The 16,855-nt window shown below is 33.1% G+C and overlaps 2 protein-coding genes and 1 long non-coding RNA gene across 3 annotated transcripts in view; 2 read left to right on the top strand and 1 right to left on the bottom strand.

The window, feature by feature from the left end:
• Positions 1–1,956: 1,956 nt before the first annotated feature.
• On the bottom strand, positions 1,957–8,020 carry LOC115878211. Its single transcript, XR_004049478.1, has 3 exons — positions 7,900–8,020; positions 2,192–2,335; positions 1,957–2,138 (listed from the first exon to the last, which is right to left on the bottom strand). It is a non-coding gene; the product is annotated as an uncharacterized LOC115878211 (long non-coding RNA).
• Positions 2,541–11,179, top strand: LOC115878210 (ubiquitin carboxyl-terminal hydrolase 14-like). The gene is made up of 2 exons (XM_030894628.1): positions 2,541–3,693; positions 10,177–11,179. The coding sequence occupies exons 1-2, from the start codon at positions 2,788–2,790 to the stop codon at positions 10,762–10,764; spliced, it is 1,494 nt and encodes a 497-aa protein (XP_030750488.1). The 5' UTR covers positions 2,541–2,787; the 3' UTR covers positions 10,765–11,179.
• A 4,015-nt stretch (positions 11,180–15,194) lies between these two features.
• The window catches only part of LOC115878189 (ubiquitin carboxyl-terminal hydrolase 45-like), a 9,843-nt gene continuing 8,182 nt past the window's right edge, over positions 15,195–16,855 (top strand). The window contains exon 1 of the mRNA XM_030894600.1: positions 15,195–15,350. Within this exon, the coding sequence (XP_030750460.1) occupies positions 15,195–15,350 (156 nt within the window). The remainder of the gene's footprint in view (positions 15,351–16,855) is intronic.

Genomic DNA, 16,855 nt, shown 5'->3' with positions numbered 1-16,855 from the left:
TTCTTTTATAGTAAAAGTTACTATAAGTGCGACATATTTTAATACTAAAAATATAGACTTTAAACCCCTGTAGCTACGAAACAGAACAGAATGGAACATATGTTTTTTGGAACACCCTGTATAAATTAATATAATAATTATGCAGTTTTTATTCAACATCTCTATTTTTCTATGTTCCCTGTTAATATTTCTATACTATTATTGAATATACAAGAAGATATAAATATGCAACATGTAATAAAATAGAACAATGTTTAAACAAAAATAACTGTTTTAATTCTTTTTTCTAATTGGCACGTGTTTAGAAATCCTTGTTTATAAGAAGTACACTCGAGTTAATATGTTGTATATAAATATGTATGATGTATCCTGTAGTAAATTCCTTTTTTATGACTTTTTATATTTTCTTTGTTTCATTCTTTATTTTTTAATAGACTGTTTACTAAATATTTAACTTAAAAAGTTTAAATTTATAAATAAAACGTTTCTACATATAAAGCTGATATTTTCATTGTTTCTTCTAGATCTGTGTACAGGAATGAGGAAGGTAGGTAGATTTAAGAGAAATCTGACAATTTGGGGCTTAAGTATTGTCGTTGGGGTCGTTTGGTCTAAAATATTTTTAAAATGTCGTCACTTCCGAATATACCGGAACTAGATAAAAACTTGATTATTTTAACAGGTTATATTGTTCTATATACTATACAACAATGCATTTACTTAAGTTTAACTGGTTTCGAAATAACTTCACAATTTTATTTCAATAATTATACCTGATTGTGTAAATCTATACTAATATATAAAATCCTTAAGTGACTGTTTAATCACGATCCTGCTCAAACCACTCAACGCTTAAGGTTGTGTTACCCACAACTCGCTTAAATACGTATATTTTATTTTGTTTTTTTACATATTTTAAGATTTTTTAAAAATGTATACAGGGTGTTTGCCCCAACTGATTTGCGATATAGTTTTTTAAATTCTGATTTGAGTCTTTTTATTTTTTTTATCTGCAATAAAACTTACCTATATGTTTTTAACATACACAATTACACGTCTCGTTATATCTCCGAACATTATAAAAATTATATAGATCATACATACTGTGAATAGTTCTGACTGACAACGAAACGCATTAGCAAGCAAGGGGGATGTCAATGTTAGTCGGGAACTATTGTGAACTAAAGACCTAGTTCAAGGAACTATTCCTCTGGAGGAACTAGAACTAAGGAACTAGTTCCTCCCAAGGAACTAGAATTCCCACCTCTATTCCAAATAGAATACCCTGTATTTTATGTTTTTCTAAAGTATTTTTATTTTCAAAATCAAGGTTTATACATTAATTTTCTGTTTTATAATGATTATTTTCAGCTTCATCACATTCATTAAAGATTAATCAAACTTTTTGGTTTAACATTCAAAATACAGGGTTTGTTTATTCATCTATGATATTTTAGTATGCTGAATTTTAGAGAATACACTTGTCAATTTATTATGTAATTAAAAGAGCAACATTTTTGTTTTTAGAATTTTGAGAAAGTCTTAAATAAGGTTACCTTGCATATAATATTTTGATTTCCTAATTAATTTTTTTTATTTCAACAAACTATACATCTAACAATAACAGATTTATATTTCATATTCTACTCAAGATACACCACAAAAACTATTCTACAGTACAAAAAATCTTCCCAAACTCTTCACTTCTGTTCAGTTACACAGAAACAAGACAAATTCTCCTACAAAACATTTATGAAAGGGATGAATAATAAATGATTTTATCGGTATTCAATGTCTGACAAAAATTGTTTTTCAATCAACTACTAGAAACTGTAATTTCTCGGTTTCCTACAGGCTCTGCCATTTCTTTATCTAAGACTTCCTTCTGCTGGTTCTGTTTTTGTTCAGCTTCAGCAAGTTTTGCTGTTCTTCTGCTTCCTTCACTCGTAAATTTGCTTTCCGTTTGAGCTTGGATAAAGTTCTGCATAAGTTTGTTGTTAAAGTATATAAACTTTAAACGAACAATCGTCCACGCATGCAATTTCATCCTGATCTAATTTTCTTGTGTTCATATTGTCGACGCACCTTTTAAAGCACATTTCGGTCATTTTATTGTACAGTTCAAGAAAATCTTTAAACTGAAATAAGAAATGAATTACTCCTTAATTTCATTTAAGAATAGAGTACTTACAGTTTTAACTGCACCTGTTTCTGGATCCATATTTGTTTAGGAATTGTTTAAGAACAAAAAAATACATTTACATTACTTTTTCAAAGCAAAATCAAGCAAAATACCACTCCAAAACAGCTCAAAATATCAAAACTTGACTTGGACCTGGAAATGTGAGGCTAAAGTATAAATTTCTTCATTTTTTAAATTATTAGTGGTATCTGTGGTATCGATGGCAGTTGCCAAAAATTAAAAAAAAAAATATTGAAGGAGAAGAAGAAATTAACTACAAGCGAGTTGTCGTTAATGTCATTTGTCTATGGTCATTGGTCACTTGTCACCTAGATTTGTCATTAATTGTCAGGGTCACTGTCAATATCTGTGGTCAATATGTAGTTGATAAATTGAGAAAGTGATTTTCATTTTTCATTTACTCCTCCTTTTGTTCTTTTTATTACGTTAAATAATTTAGTAGAATTTTACTGTTTATTATCTCCTTAAAAGTAACAAATTTAGGTAATTTACTGTGAGTGTATTATTAGTATTGAGGGTAACCGAAACGCGTGTGACACAAGGTCCGTTAATCTGCATTATTAACATAAAAAAGTCAACTAAAAATGAACAAGAAAGAATATCAGAGAGACCCCAACAATGTGGACGACTCGTCGGAATCTGGTGACGAGAACCAAAACAATTCCGAATGTGTCCACATTAACAAAGCACTCGACTTTACGAAAGTGCGAAAGTCCGTTACGAAAACGGGGCTCTTGTCCGATTGCGAGATGTGTAGCAAATCGCCGGCAGAAATCTCAGTATTGTCAGAATCGGATTTCGATTTTCATCTTTGGATGTGCTTAAAGTGTGGTAATCAAGCCTGCGGAAGGTTCAAGAATAAGCATGCGTTAAAACATTACGAGACTCCTCACTCTGAAAGTCACGCTCTGTGCGTCAATACAACCACTTGGAATGTGTGGTGCTATGAATGTTTTGATTATGTTAATGCTTCAAGTAAAAAGAAATTGTTAGAGGTTGTAGAGTATTTAAAGAATCAAGAGAAGACAATGTATCTAGACTCCAATAATGTGGACGACTCGTCGGAATCTGGTGACGAGAACCAAAACAATTCCAAATGTGTTCACATTAACAAAGCACTGGATTTTACGGAAGTGCGAAAGTCTGTTACGAAAACGGGGCTCTTGTCCGATTGCGAGATTTGTAGCAAATCACCGGCAGAAATCTCAATATTGTCAGAATCGGATTTCGATTTTCATCTTTGGATGTGCTTAAAGTGTGGTAATCAAGCCTGCGGAAGGTTCAAGAATAGGCATGCTTTAAAACATTACGAGACTCCTTATTCTGAAAGTCACGCTGTGTGCGTCAATACAACCACTTGGAATGTGTGGTGCTATGAATGTTGTGATTATGTTAATGCTTCAAGTGAAAAGGAATTGTTAGAGGTTGTACAGTATTTAAAGAAACAAGAGAAAACAATGGATAGTCAGCAAGCATTTCTAATTAATCAGGTATGTATACTTTGTAGGAATTAAATGTCCTACATATCTCAGAAATTGTAACAATCATTTTATATCAATATGCAGTTGCGGCTCTTCAGGTGCAGTAGGTGAAGTGCTTACTTCACCGAAAAAAATACTCAAATTAAAGAAAAAGCTTTACTGCTTAAAATATTAATTTAGTTTAATATATTTACATGTATCTAAATAATAAAATGGTAATTTTTTATAAATTATTTTTATTCCGGGCGGACCTGTGCATAATAGGTCCAGGTCCACCGCATCGTTAATTCCGGCCGAAAAAGTAGCATTATAGGCCTGCACTCGCCTATGTTACCACGTCCATAAGCCACAAGTGAAGTGAAAACACCTATGTATGCAAAGCGGCTGCACGGTTTCCATGGCAACGTGACGTCAGCCTAGCGGCAGCATGTAAGTCCCCCGCACCAAAATTTTTTATCGACGACCGATGTGAATGAGTTTTTCGGCCAGTTCTTTTCGTCTTCCTTCAACTTAGTTATTCAGGAAATGCGTAATGGGTAACGTGGCGCATAATTTATGCATTTATGCTAATATTCAGCTACTTTGACGAGTAATTAACCGTGTAAAGACTGTAAAGTTTTTGTTGTTATTTATTGTTGTTTGTTAATGGCTTTGGTGATTTAACTTGCCGATTTTTGCTGTTTGTTTTGTTGTTGTGTTTTAAAACTGTTTTGTGTGTGTGTATGTGTTAAAAAATGAACCCAATTAATGACTTGGTGTGCAATTTATTGGAAACTCCCTTAAGACGGCGGACAGATGAAGATAAGAGGGATGTTTTATCTCAAGGGCGACCAACTGAAACTTTAACCAAAAAATTGCAAAAAAGAAATAAGAAAAGGCAGTACTTAAACTGCCGTTAAACGGTAGCTTACTAAAATGCCGTTAATAGGAATGACGTCGTTGATGTGACGCACTTTACGGCTTTATGAAATATAGGAATTTTATAAGGACTAACCAACGCTATCCACCCCACCAAATAACCAACTTAACCAACGCAACTAACCTCGACACTGATAAAAAATATAAAAAACAAATATAGATTAGTAAAAATCAACCAACCCCACCAAATAACCAACTAACCAATGAATTAACAACCTCCAAATAACCACGCTAACCACAGGGGCGTAGATAGGTGTATGCTATGGGGGTGGTACTATGATTAAGTCGCAAAAAAATCACCGTCGAAATTTTTTTGTCGAATTAAAACGACGGCGATTTTTTTGTCTTCAAAAATATATAAAAACATAACACAAAAATTAAAATATAGATTTGTAAATAACATAAACAAAAATGAAACAACGACGTTTATTAGTTAATTTTCTATAAACTATAAATAAAAAACTCTAAACTATCAAAAAAAAACTATAAAAACTATAAAGTATAAATAAAACTACAAAACAAAATCAAGAGTTTTCTAGTACGCTGTTTGGAAAACCTATCAATAACAGCATCAACATTTATTTCCAATATCTTTTATGGATATTGATTAGAGTTAACCCCACTAATCTGTCCTGGTTAATAAGAATGACTTTGTATGCTTTTAATTAGGTCCGAACATATTATAAACGATAAATCAACATAATTAAAAGCATACAAAGTGTTCTTATATGTCGGATATTAATTAAAAAAAATCCTTTCATAGTCAATGACTATTTCAATTCTCGTATCTCGTCAAGCGTCAGGGGGGGGTACTGTCCCCCAGTACCCCCCCTTATCTACGCCCTTGGCTAACCAACCCGCCAAATAACTAAACAAATCCAACCAAAAAGAGTGAATCCAATGCAATAAGATCGCGCTATAAGCAAAAAAAAATATAAAAAAGTCTTGGTCGGCGTGAGATTTGAACCACGGACCATTCGCTTACGAAGCGATAGCCTCAGCCACTGACCCACGTGTCCTCTTGCAAAATGTTCAAGGCCAGACATTACTTTCCGCTGACATGAAAGACGTCACAATATCTATTAACGGCATTTTAGTAGGCTACCGTTTAACGGCTGTTTAAGTACATCGACACAAATTACCTATAACAGATGCGAAAGAACACCGAATTACGCGTTCAGGTTTCTGTGACCTTCAGAAAGAGTTCATAGACAATCCGCATCAATGTATAGTTTGGGTTATTATTTGTTTGGGTGAAAATAATCTGCACCAATATGTTATCGAGGCATACAAAAGGTCCACAGACTCTGAGACATACGAAAAATCAAGTCCATTTAGCGTGTGTCGCAATTTTCACACCTTAAAAAATTAGTTTTTTATAGCTATAGCAACTGCAGCGACTATGAAAAAAGCTGTGTGATTTTTATAGAAAATAAGGGCACCTGTAATTCATTTGAGAATGTTATAAATCCAAAAAGAGTTTTTTAATCCAAAAAAAAGTTATCAATTTTCTCAATCAAAATATTTGTGGTCCTGAAAAGGACCTTCGTTTTCCCATGTTCGTCAAGGTAGGTAATGGGTAAACGGTAAAAAAACAGGATAATGAAATTTAAAAAATTACATAAATTGTTCAAAAGTGCCTCCCTCTTGCATTAAACAATAACCCAAACGATCATAAAATCCCTCCTCACATTGGATAACATATCAGGGTGACAGTGTCAAAGGCATTAAATATTTTCTGCCTTAACTGCTCCAAGTTTTGAATTTCTTCATGGCCGTAAATTTTAGATTTTATGTACCCCCATAAAAAGAAATCATTCACCGAGAAGTCAGGTGAAATTAAACGTCAGTCTAAACAAAACTGCCATTTTTGAAAACTTGTCAAAATTTGGACACACGCAAATGGACTTGATTTTCCTATGTCTCGAAGTCTGTGAACTTTTCTGTATAATCTCACGGTAATTTAATAGATTGCTCGTCATATTATATCAGCTCGTAGGAGATTAGGAAAAAAAAAGATATTTATAGTATAAAAAATTAATTTATTTAACAAAATTTAATTAAAGATGTGACAAAATAGTTACATTTCTATTGGTTCTATCGGACTTTTTTCGACTATATAAACCTTTATTTTTTGTAAACTTTAATGCATAAAATATTTTCAATCTAATAAATAATTTAATGATGTAAATAAGAGGAAATTTCTCACACGGGTGGTCAAATTCTATAGTTTTCATTATATCAAACAGCCTCTGAATGTTTTCTTCAGTGCAAAACTCATCAAAATTTAATATAAATAATTTTTCCAGCCTGTAAATAAAATGAACAAATTTTTTCCACTTTCACGATCAAAAGCAAATGGGTAAATAATTTCGAGTTATCCAGAGATTCGGATTCTTTTGCAAATTTTAGACAAATATCACATTGATGTATTTGAAGACCCTTTTTAATGATGTAGTCAAACATAATTAAAGGCATTTTGAGTTGAAAACATTTCTCAGAGGCTGTTTGATATAATGAAAACTATAAAATTTGACCACCCATGTGAAATTTCCTCTTATTTACATCATTAAATGATTTATTAGATTGAAAATATTTGATGTATTAAAGTTTACAAAATAAAGATTTATATAGTCGAAAAAGTCCGATAGAACCAATAGAAAGGTAACTATTTTGTCACATTTTTAATTAAATTTTTGTTAAATAAATTAATTTTATACTATAAATATCTTTTTTTTTCCTTATAAATAAACACATTTGCATCCCATTTTAAATAAGATATACAAATTACCAAAACTTAGAAATAACAGTTCAAAAGTTCAACAAAAATCCTACACGCGTTTTTAAAAAGAAACATATAACCACGCACTATGTCATTCCAGCAAGCGAATACGATACAGCATAGGTTTCCGGACTAAACGACTGGTGTATTTACACCGCTCAATAGGCGTGTCGGGTTTGCCGAGCGGTTTCCGATGCAGTCGCTTTCTTTCGCATCTGTTATAGGTAATTTGTGACATCAATAAGAAAAAGTGGTAAATTTTATAATATTAAATTTGAGTCTTCCTGGTTTTCTGATTTTAATTGGATATGTAGTAGTGTTGTTTTACAAAAATTATTTTGTTGGTCGTATTTATTTTCTAATAAACATGGCATTTGGAATAAAGAAGGGTTCACAAGGGATTTCGTAAATATAACAAGATCTTTGCATAAATACGGGGATTCTGCAGAACATTTAAAATGTCAGTTAATGCTAAGAAAAAAAAATCAAAATAGAGGAAAAAACGCTATACCTACCTATGAAAATTACAACCTTATTTCACTGAAATCTCTATTTTGAAAATAAATGTCGGTTACAACGTTTTTCGGGGAAGCCATTCAATAATTACAGCGTTCGCCATAAAGTTGGATCCATATGGACGTTTTTTTTTTGGTATTAGAGTTTAAAAAAAACTTTTTGTGGCTATCAATTCTGCTTTAAAAACAACTTAAAATGCACCAAATCAAAGTTGAAACATAATTTTGTTAGTCACTTTTTTTTAAATAATAATAATTTAACCAATTTTTTAAAATTTCTTTTAAATATTTTATATTTGACAGCTCCCTGATGTTAGCTGTCAACTTTGGTTTGGTGCATTTTAAGTTGTTTTCAAAGCAGAAGTGATTGCTACAAAAAGCTTTTTTAAAACTCTAATATAAAAAAAAACGTCCATATGGATCCAACTTTATGGTGGACACTGTATATAATGTTTATTATATTTAATTTAAATTTAATTATATTTTCACTGGAATGCAAAATATGTGTTTATCGAAAACTGGTTGTATCTCCTTTTACTTAATGCGTTTTAGCCCAAACTAAAACGAAAATATTATAGGTATTAGTGTATAAATAATAACAAAAAAAAATGTTGACAAAATGGCGAATGCAGCAAAAATTTTTCAAATAATATTTTTAAAAATGTTGACAAAATGGTGAATGCGCCAAAAAAAATTTGCCTACGGCGCAATTTAAAAAAAAAATTACTCTTCGCCTAATTTTTTACCCACGAGCCGCCACTGAAGAAAATGCATTTTCGAAATATGCTAATGAGCCACTCTCGTTTCATTTGAAAAAAATGAGATATGATTAAAAATACGATTTGGGCATCTTTTAACCGGCCAGAACAAGACACGAAAAACATTAGACCATCAAATCTATTTTTCAAGGCTCCTTGATTAAAAATTAGTATTTTTAACACGGCCATGGCACTCTAGATTGAAATTTAAAGTACAATTTGATTTTGAGCGAATATGTCAAAAGTTGACATATGATATGTCATTCGATTCGGAGTGTCATTTTCTATCAAATAAAGTAAAAAAATACCGAGGGTGCTATTTAAAAATCAAAAGTTGTAGTCATTTCCGGTGAAACAGGAAGTGACCGAAAACAACTGAATACGTCAATCAATCCTAATGTATGTCATATACTAACATACCAAATCTCATTTTTTTTTATCTGAAAAAAAATAAAAAAGTTATAGGAGTCAGCCACTTTTGAGACGCACCCGGTATACAACAACTTTATTAAGCTTGTCGCCCACTTGGCCGTCACGTCCCGTCCCGTTCCGGCCCGTCAAAATACGGATAGGATTAAAACCATGCAAATGAATAGACTACCGCACATTAGCCCGTCACGGCACGGAACGGCGAGTCCGTCGACGGAACAGATTCCAGCTCTCCGACTCTCCCCGTCAAACGACGGTCCGTGCCGGGACGGGGCCGGTCAACTGTACGCGGAGCCGGCGGCCGGCGCTGGCCTGCATTAACTTATGGAAGCCTTTCGATCGCATATATGTTTTGCAATTATTTTGGCAGTTGTTATTGTTAAGTCCGAGAAAGCAGTCCTAAGAAAAAAATTAGGGAAATTAAATCGTTAAATAAATGATGGGACTCTCCGCGTTCAGTCCGCTTTTGATTAATGGGGTGGACCCACATTTTTCTCTCTTTATCTTCTATTTATTTTCTTCTTCTTCTGCCAAAAATGCGGCCGCTACAATAACTTCTTCATCAGAACTGTTGCTTTCACACATAGTGACTCTGTCACTGCTACATGTAAACTAAAACAAAAAGATCTTCGCAACATACGACCGCGACGTGACGGCTTGCCGGTTTCCTGCGGCAAAGTGGGCGACCAAGCTCTCCGTCGCCTGCAGGCGACGAGCAGCTACGGTCCGTGCTGTGCCGGACAAGTGGGCGACAAGCTTTAGAGTACTAGTTGAAGCCTGGCGCATCCGGCACGACATCAGGAAAAAAAATACTTTTTATTTTTTTTTAATTAAATAAAAAACAAAAAATCCGGCGACGACAGTTTTTAGAAGAGCCAATTAGCTATCTTTTAGTAAAAAAAGCAACTTTCTAGAGCAAGTCGTTACTTCAGTAGAGACGACACAGATAAACATTAGCATTTTATATATGTAGATTATTATAAATTCATTTATCTTCTATTAAGACTATTTAAAATGTGTCTGTAATTTAAAAAATCATGATTTTATCGATTGTTTTGTTTCCTTATTTTTATTTTCTTCTTATTTATAGTCGGAACCAGACTTGAAAGATGTTATTAGAATTGTTGACGAATTTGAAACGCAATTGGAAGACCTGCGCAGTCAAGTTAATCACCTCAAAGCATGTAATAATCGATTAAGAGAGGGACAGTCTTTTGAACCACTATTAAAAGAGTTACACGAGCGCGAGAGGAAGAAAGCAAATTTTATTATATTTGGAATAGACGATCGTAATAGCGAAGATCGCCCTGAAGATGATAAGAAGACGGCCCAGGAAATTATCAAACTTTCGCACCAGGGTTCCTTTGTTGATACAAGCACCATTAGGGTGCACCGTCTTGGAAAGTATTTTCACGGAAAAAATCGTCCGTTGAGAGTGATCTGTAGCTCACCTGATGTAGCCTCTAAAGTCCTTCACAATACAAGATCGATAACAATCTACAAAAAGTATGAAAGCATATCAGTGCGATCTGATAAGACTTATGCTCAACTAGAAGAATTTAGAAAGGTGAAGCAGGAACTTGATTTTCGCCTGGATGCTGGAGAAACGAACCTGAAAATAATACATAGAGACGGATTTCCATCCATTGTTACTGCAAAACCAAACCATTTGAACTAAGTTATTATTATTTCCATTTTTTATATTAAGTTTGATATACATATTCTATTATAAATAAGTTTGATATACATAATACAGGGGTCGGCATAAGTCAGGCAACACACTTGTATCGGTTATTCATTCTGAAAACGCGTCTATTCGACGAGCAAGTGTTATCTTACATATTATTATGACACAGACACATTAACTGTCTGATGCACGAACATGCTTAGTGGCAATCTTTTTCGACAGCGTTGCCAGACTTATGAGTGTTGCCGGACATATGCCGATTTTTCGAGAGCGTGGCCTGACTTATGCCGATCCCTGTATATATTATACCTATATACAGGGAGGCGCACCTCATTCGCCTCGGTTGATTATACGAAAATGGAAAGATGTAGAAACAAATTTTTTTATGGGTATATGTAGAGAGGCAATGTGCATAATTTAAAATTATTTTGAAATGTACAGGGTGTTTCAGAACGAAGATCCATACCAAAGTTATATTTTTTTCTTATGGAACACCCGGTATTTTATTTCAACAGGGATTCTTGTGACCAAAAAAGGTATTATTATAAATGTTAGATATGTTTAAAATCTTTGGTTTTTGAGATATTTAAAGATATTTAAAAATGCATGCTACAATAGAATAGATTATTAACACCCTGTACATTGCTTTTCAAAACTAATTCTTGTGCTGACTTTTCAGCCAGATAAATAAACTTTACTGAAAGATTTTGATTGCTTCGTTTAATGTATATAGGGGTATCAAAAATTGCTGGTTTATTTTAAATATTTATTTTACATAAAAACTTCGTTATTTTAAATACAACACCCTGTATTTTTTTAAATAGATCGAAGCAGATTCAAATGCTCTTTCAAACTATATTAGGGTTTCCTATGCCTATCTAGCTCAGATTTTGAATAAAGAGTCATTTTTCAATAAAACGGCAACCAAGATGGCTGATGTCATGGCAAGTTCCTAATGACAGTTAGTAGTTAATTTCAAAATCTAAATCAGTTTATGGATTTTATTTAAGTTTATAGAAGTTTACTTTTATTTAATTTACGTACAGTAGTTTAATAAATAATATTTATTAAATATGTATTTATTATTCTATCAAGAAAAACGAAGAAGTACTTCTTAGTATATTTTACGATAACTTGTAGATATATGGATTTTCTATAAACGAGTTAATTACGGCAAATTCATTTTTTTTTACTTCCAACAACAGGTTTCTGCTTAATAGTTTTTTTTTAAAAACCACACTACATGGGAAATGCTCTGGGAAATAGAACGAGTAGTTCTTCAAAGGGACGCTTATCAGGAAGATTCCTATTTGGATATCTTTGAGCATAAGCCCTTGAGACCAAGAAGCAATTTTCCTCACAAAGTAAAATCACTAGTAACATATCTATTCGTTCCGCCAGCAGATACTGCTTTATTTTTCTTCATAAATTAATGAATACATGCTTATTAAACTATTGTAGCTAAATTTAAGTAAACTTTTATAAATCTAAATAATAATGTCCATAAACTAATGTCGATTTTGAAAATAGTTACTAACTGTAACTAGCAAATTTCCATGGCGACTCCAGCCATCTTGATTGCCATTTTATTGAAAAATAATTTTTTATTCAAAATCTGAGCTAGATAGGTATAGGAAACCCTAATATCGATTGGAAGAGCATATGAATCTGCTTCCATTTATTTAAAAAATACAGGGTATTGTATTTGAAACAACGAAGTTTTTTTGTAAAATATATTATATATAAAATAGACCAGCAAATTTTTGATACCCCTGTATACATTAAACAAAGCCATCAATTTTTTTTCAGTAAAGTTTATTTATCTGGCTTAAAAGTCAGCACAAGAATTAATTCTGAAAAGCAATGTACAGGGTGTTAATAATCTATTCTATTGTGGCATGCATTTTTAAATATATTTAAATATCTCAAAAACCAAAGATTTTAAACATATCTAACCTTTATAATAAATACCTTTTTTGGGCCCAAGAATCCAAAAATGAAATAAAATACCGAGTGTTCCATTAGAAAAAATATAACTTTGGTATGGATCTTAGTTCTGAAACACCCTGTACGTTTCAAGACAATTTTAAATTGTGCACATTGCCTACCCACATACACCCATAAAATATTTTGTTTCTACATCTTTCCGTTTTCGTATGATCAACCGAGGCGAATGAGGTGCGCCACCGCCGTATAACGGATAAAAATGTAGAGATAGCACATGGGTTACAGGGTAACATTTACTTTTTAATGAGTTTAAATATTATTTTTTTTAATTAATTAGGTTTAATGAGTTTAAATATCTGGTAGAAAGCAACAATTTTGATTTCATATTTTTGTCTGGGTTGTCTGATGGTGACGACTCGCAAATGTTTCAAATTCGTGGTACGAAAATTGTTTTTTATGACGATGTGCAATCGAGTAAAATTTCCTGTGCGTAAAAATAAACTCGCGTAAAATAACAATAAACAGCGTAATAGAGAGATATCGCTAAACCGAATAGCGTGCATGGACGTTATAAGGCCAGATGTTATTTCCTTTACGTGAGGTGGTATTAACTCTCTTCATTTATAGTTACCGGATCGGAAAGAATTCTGTTCGCGTCGCGTCCGCTATTTAAACTTAACCTAACTTGAATTTAAAACTTTGAAATTGTTTTGTTTACTAGGTATTTTAAAACTAAAGGGCTAAAGTGCTTGTTTCCAGTGCTTTATTGTTCAACGTCTGCCAGTGGGTTTAGGGCAACAAGCAACAAATTCTCTTAAAAGGGCTAAGTCGTCATCTGTTGTAAACCTAAGCCTCTTTATAGGTTCTTTAATATTGGAAGAGGTGGAATCCATATTTTGGGCCATATTTATTTAATTAAAACTAATCCCTAATCAGCTATACACTACTTAAATATCAAATTACCTAATAAAACTAAAGTAATAATTCAAAACAATTCAAACAGCCTAAAATAAAAGATCTCGCCGGCCGGCCCCGGTTGTCAAATACCCGCACATGCCCATTATACACCAACTTATAAAAATAACAGCTGAGAAATTTTGAGTTAATTATTTTGACAATTTTAAATGGGAAAAAGGTTCCTTTAAAGTTTTTAGAGCTATAGAGTGTAAAAAAACGTTCATTTTGTGTTGTGGATTGTGACAAAGTGCATACTAAGTGCCCACGATTTTGTTTATTAATTATTTTAAAGCAAAATATGGAAGTACTCTAAAAAGAATGCTTGCAAAAGGTGATGCTGGGACCTGCTGTTCTTAAAAATGCATTATCTGAGTATTTAATACGATTTATACAGTTAATTTTCTATACTGCATACATATAAGGTGTTTAAATAAATAAACTAAATAATGAACGTTTTGCATTCGGTAACCAATAATGCACGTGTGTGTATTATTGGTTGCCGGATAAGGACTAATAACCATGACAAGGGCTACAATGACGTCACAAAGCGAGTAGTTTTCGCATGCACCTGGCGGACACTTTTGGCTGAATGAGCAGTCCTATTAGGTTAACTGTTCTTGGGTGTAATTGATCCGCGAATTACGTCAGGCGGTAACGTTATTAGCGAGTGATGCGTTAAAAATTGACTCGCGCATATCGTAACCATGATAAGGTACGCGTAAATACTGCATGACGCTATTCTGTTTTCCGATATCTCTCTAATAACTGTGCCGGTCAGGCGCTGTGCACAATTTTTGAGGCCATAAGTGGGCGTGCTCTGTGCGCAAACTAGTAACCAAACTAGTGCCCGATTCCGAAAATTGAAACCACGAAAAACAATAAAGAAAAAACAAAGTTTATAATCTGTATAATTTGTGATTATAAGTTAAATGTCATCGATCGTCATTTCATAGCCATCGCTGACGCCGTTTTTATTGGATCATACTGTATAATTTGTTAACTATATAATTATTAAGGTGCGTTTACACAGGCTGCGCCGCTCCGCGCAAATTATTTTTTTATCATATACCTTTATGCACGCTAAAAAAATACACTTCAAAAGTGCATGTTAAAAAAATGTTTTGCGCGGCGTGGCGCAGCCGATGTGAACGCACCTTTACATTTAAGTGAAAATGCATAAGTATAAGGAGTATCTTCTAATGCATTCATAATTTTTTTTTCAATTTTCACCTGTATTCAGACAATATCTACATTTGCATTATATATTTTAAATTTTTCTTTATGGCAATTTGTAAAACGTTATGTTTAGTTATTAAGTTTGCATGTACTGGTTAAGTTGAGTAGCTATTGCAGCTAGACTGTGCCAGAGTTGCAATTTTGTTATCATTTTATGTATTTTTGTATGAAATAAAGACGATTTATTATTATCATCACTTTTTTTCTCAGCTTTTCAACCGGTTTCTATTATTGTATATACCCTTTATATACCTGTCTAGACAGATAGGTCTATACCAAGTATGCCCAGCGGGCTACCTTCTACTATGTTTGTCTGTAGAAAGTTCGGGTTATATTACATGTTTTTAGAATTATGGCTTTCTGTATGTCCAGATGTATTTTTGTATTTATTGAAGTTCTTTAAGGCAGGGATGTTCGGTCCTAAGATTTCAGTACCGGTAGGTACCACAAAGTAACGGTCATACAACCGGTATACCGGTTCCAATAATTGATCGGTGGGACCGATACTGAACCGGTATACCGACAACCGGATGGACCGAAAGACCGGTTGGACCACAGGGTTGGACCTTGTACCGGAATAATATCGGAAAGAACAAAGAACAAGTCCTTGTCATGATATTGTGTATTATTGGTTGCCTATGGTAAACTAATAAAAATAACTGCTCCAGAAATTTTGAGTTAAATTATTTTGGTCGATTAAATGTGAATTTAAAAGATTGGATAATGCCCTACGAGATTTTATAATTATCTTCTAAAGCGAAATATACAATTACAAAAGTGATGCTCGGGAAACTGCCGGTTCCTAAACAATGCATTATCGCGTAGTATCTTTTAATACGATTTTATACAGTTCATTTTCTGTATTGCATAATATACAGGTAGTTCTAAACAGAATATCGAAATCAGAATTTTCATGTCAAACTTCTGCCTTAACGCGGCATACCCGTTCACATTAATTTTATTAACACTCAAACGAGGATAGTACCCTATTAACAGGCCGGATAGTCTTAGTAGCTTTTGGCCCTTTAAAATTTTTATATTTTTTTATTTTTTTTTTTTTTTCTATTTTTGGCACTTTATCTATTACCCGACAGATAACACATAATACAGATGGCCATTGCTTACAGAACAGCATGTTTTCGATCAGACAGTTCCCTATTAATGACACAGATGTATTTCATTATGCAAAAAAAAACAAATAATATTTATTTAAAACCGAACGAAAAATTCAGAGCCACACCATGGCCACGCGATGTGAAGCGACGTAGCCGGTTGTTCAATATTTAATAAGCAACATTCCCCGGTCAAAACCCAGGGAAACAGAATCGGACTTTATATTATACAATTGGATATGAAAATACTAGTCGCAATGGATGTTTGAAAGTCAGAATCTCTAACGATCTATATAATGTGCGTAGCTAATATATATAGAACTGAATATGGTTTAGAGTAATGTTGAGAGCACTATTTTGTTAATCTCTTAAATCATTCATAATAGCTGAAAAAAGATAAGGGTAATATGGGTTATCTATATGCACGTTAAATAAATCAAATTTGGACACAAGGATTCCTTAAGTTGATGTACAATGAGCACGTAAGAAGGGATTTATTTGAAAAAAATTCGACCACTAAGTGGGTGAAATTAGGGATGAATAAAGCTGCAAATAAAAATTTAGTTAAAATCATTAGTTAAGAGTATGAAATTTTTAACGAGTGCTCCTTGACTGACGTAATTGAACACTAAGGCGCAATTTTTGGAAATTCGCATCGGTAAGGGGGTGATATGGGGGGTACTTATGTATACAAAAAAAAGCAATGTTTCCTAGACTACGAAAACTTTTGGCAACAGAGGTGCCTAAGTAAGCGTAAACTTAGCAGTTCGAATTATAACAAAGCCGATTTTAGGATAAATTAGTTACTAAGGGGTTGAAAACTGGGGGGT

The sequence above is a fragment of the Sitophilus oryzae genome, unplaced genomic scaffold (genome assembly GCF_002938485.1).
Source record: "Sitophilus oryzae breed Bouriz unplaced genomic scaffold, Soryzae_2.0 scaffold_1502_pilon_pilon, whole genome shotgun sequence".
In the NCBI taxonomy this organism is placed as follows: Eukaryota; Metazoa; Arthropoda; class Insecta; order Coleoptera; family Curculionidae; genus Sitophilus; species Sitophilus oryzae.
This window is presented reverse-complemented; position numbering and strand designations above follow the sequence as displayed.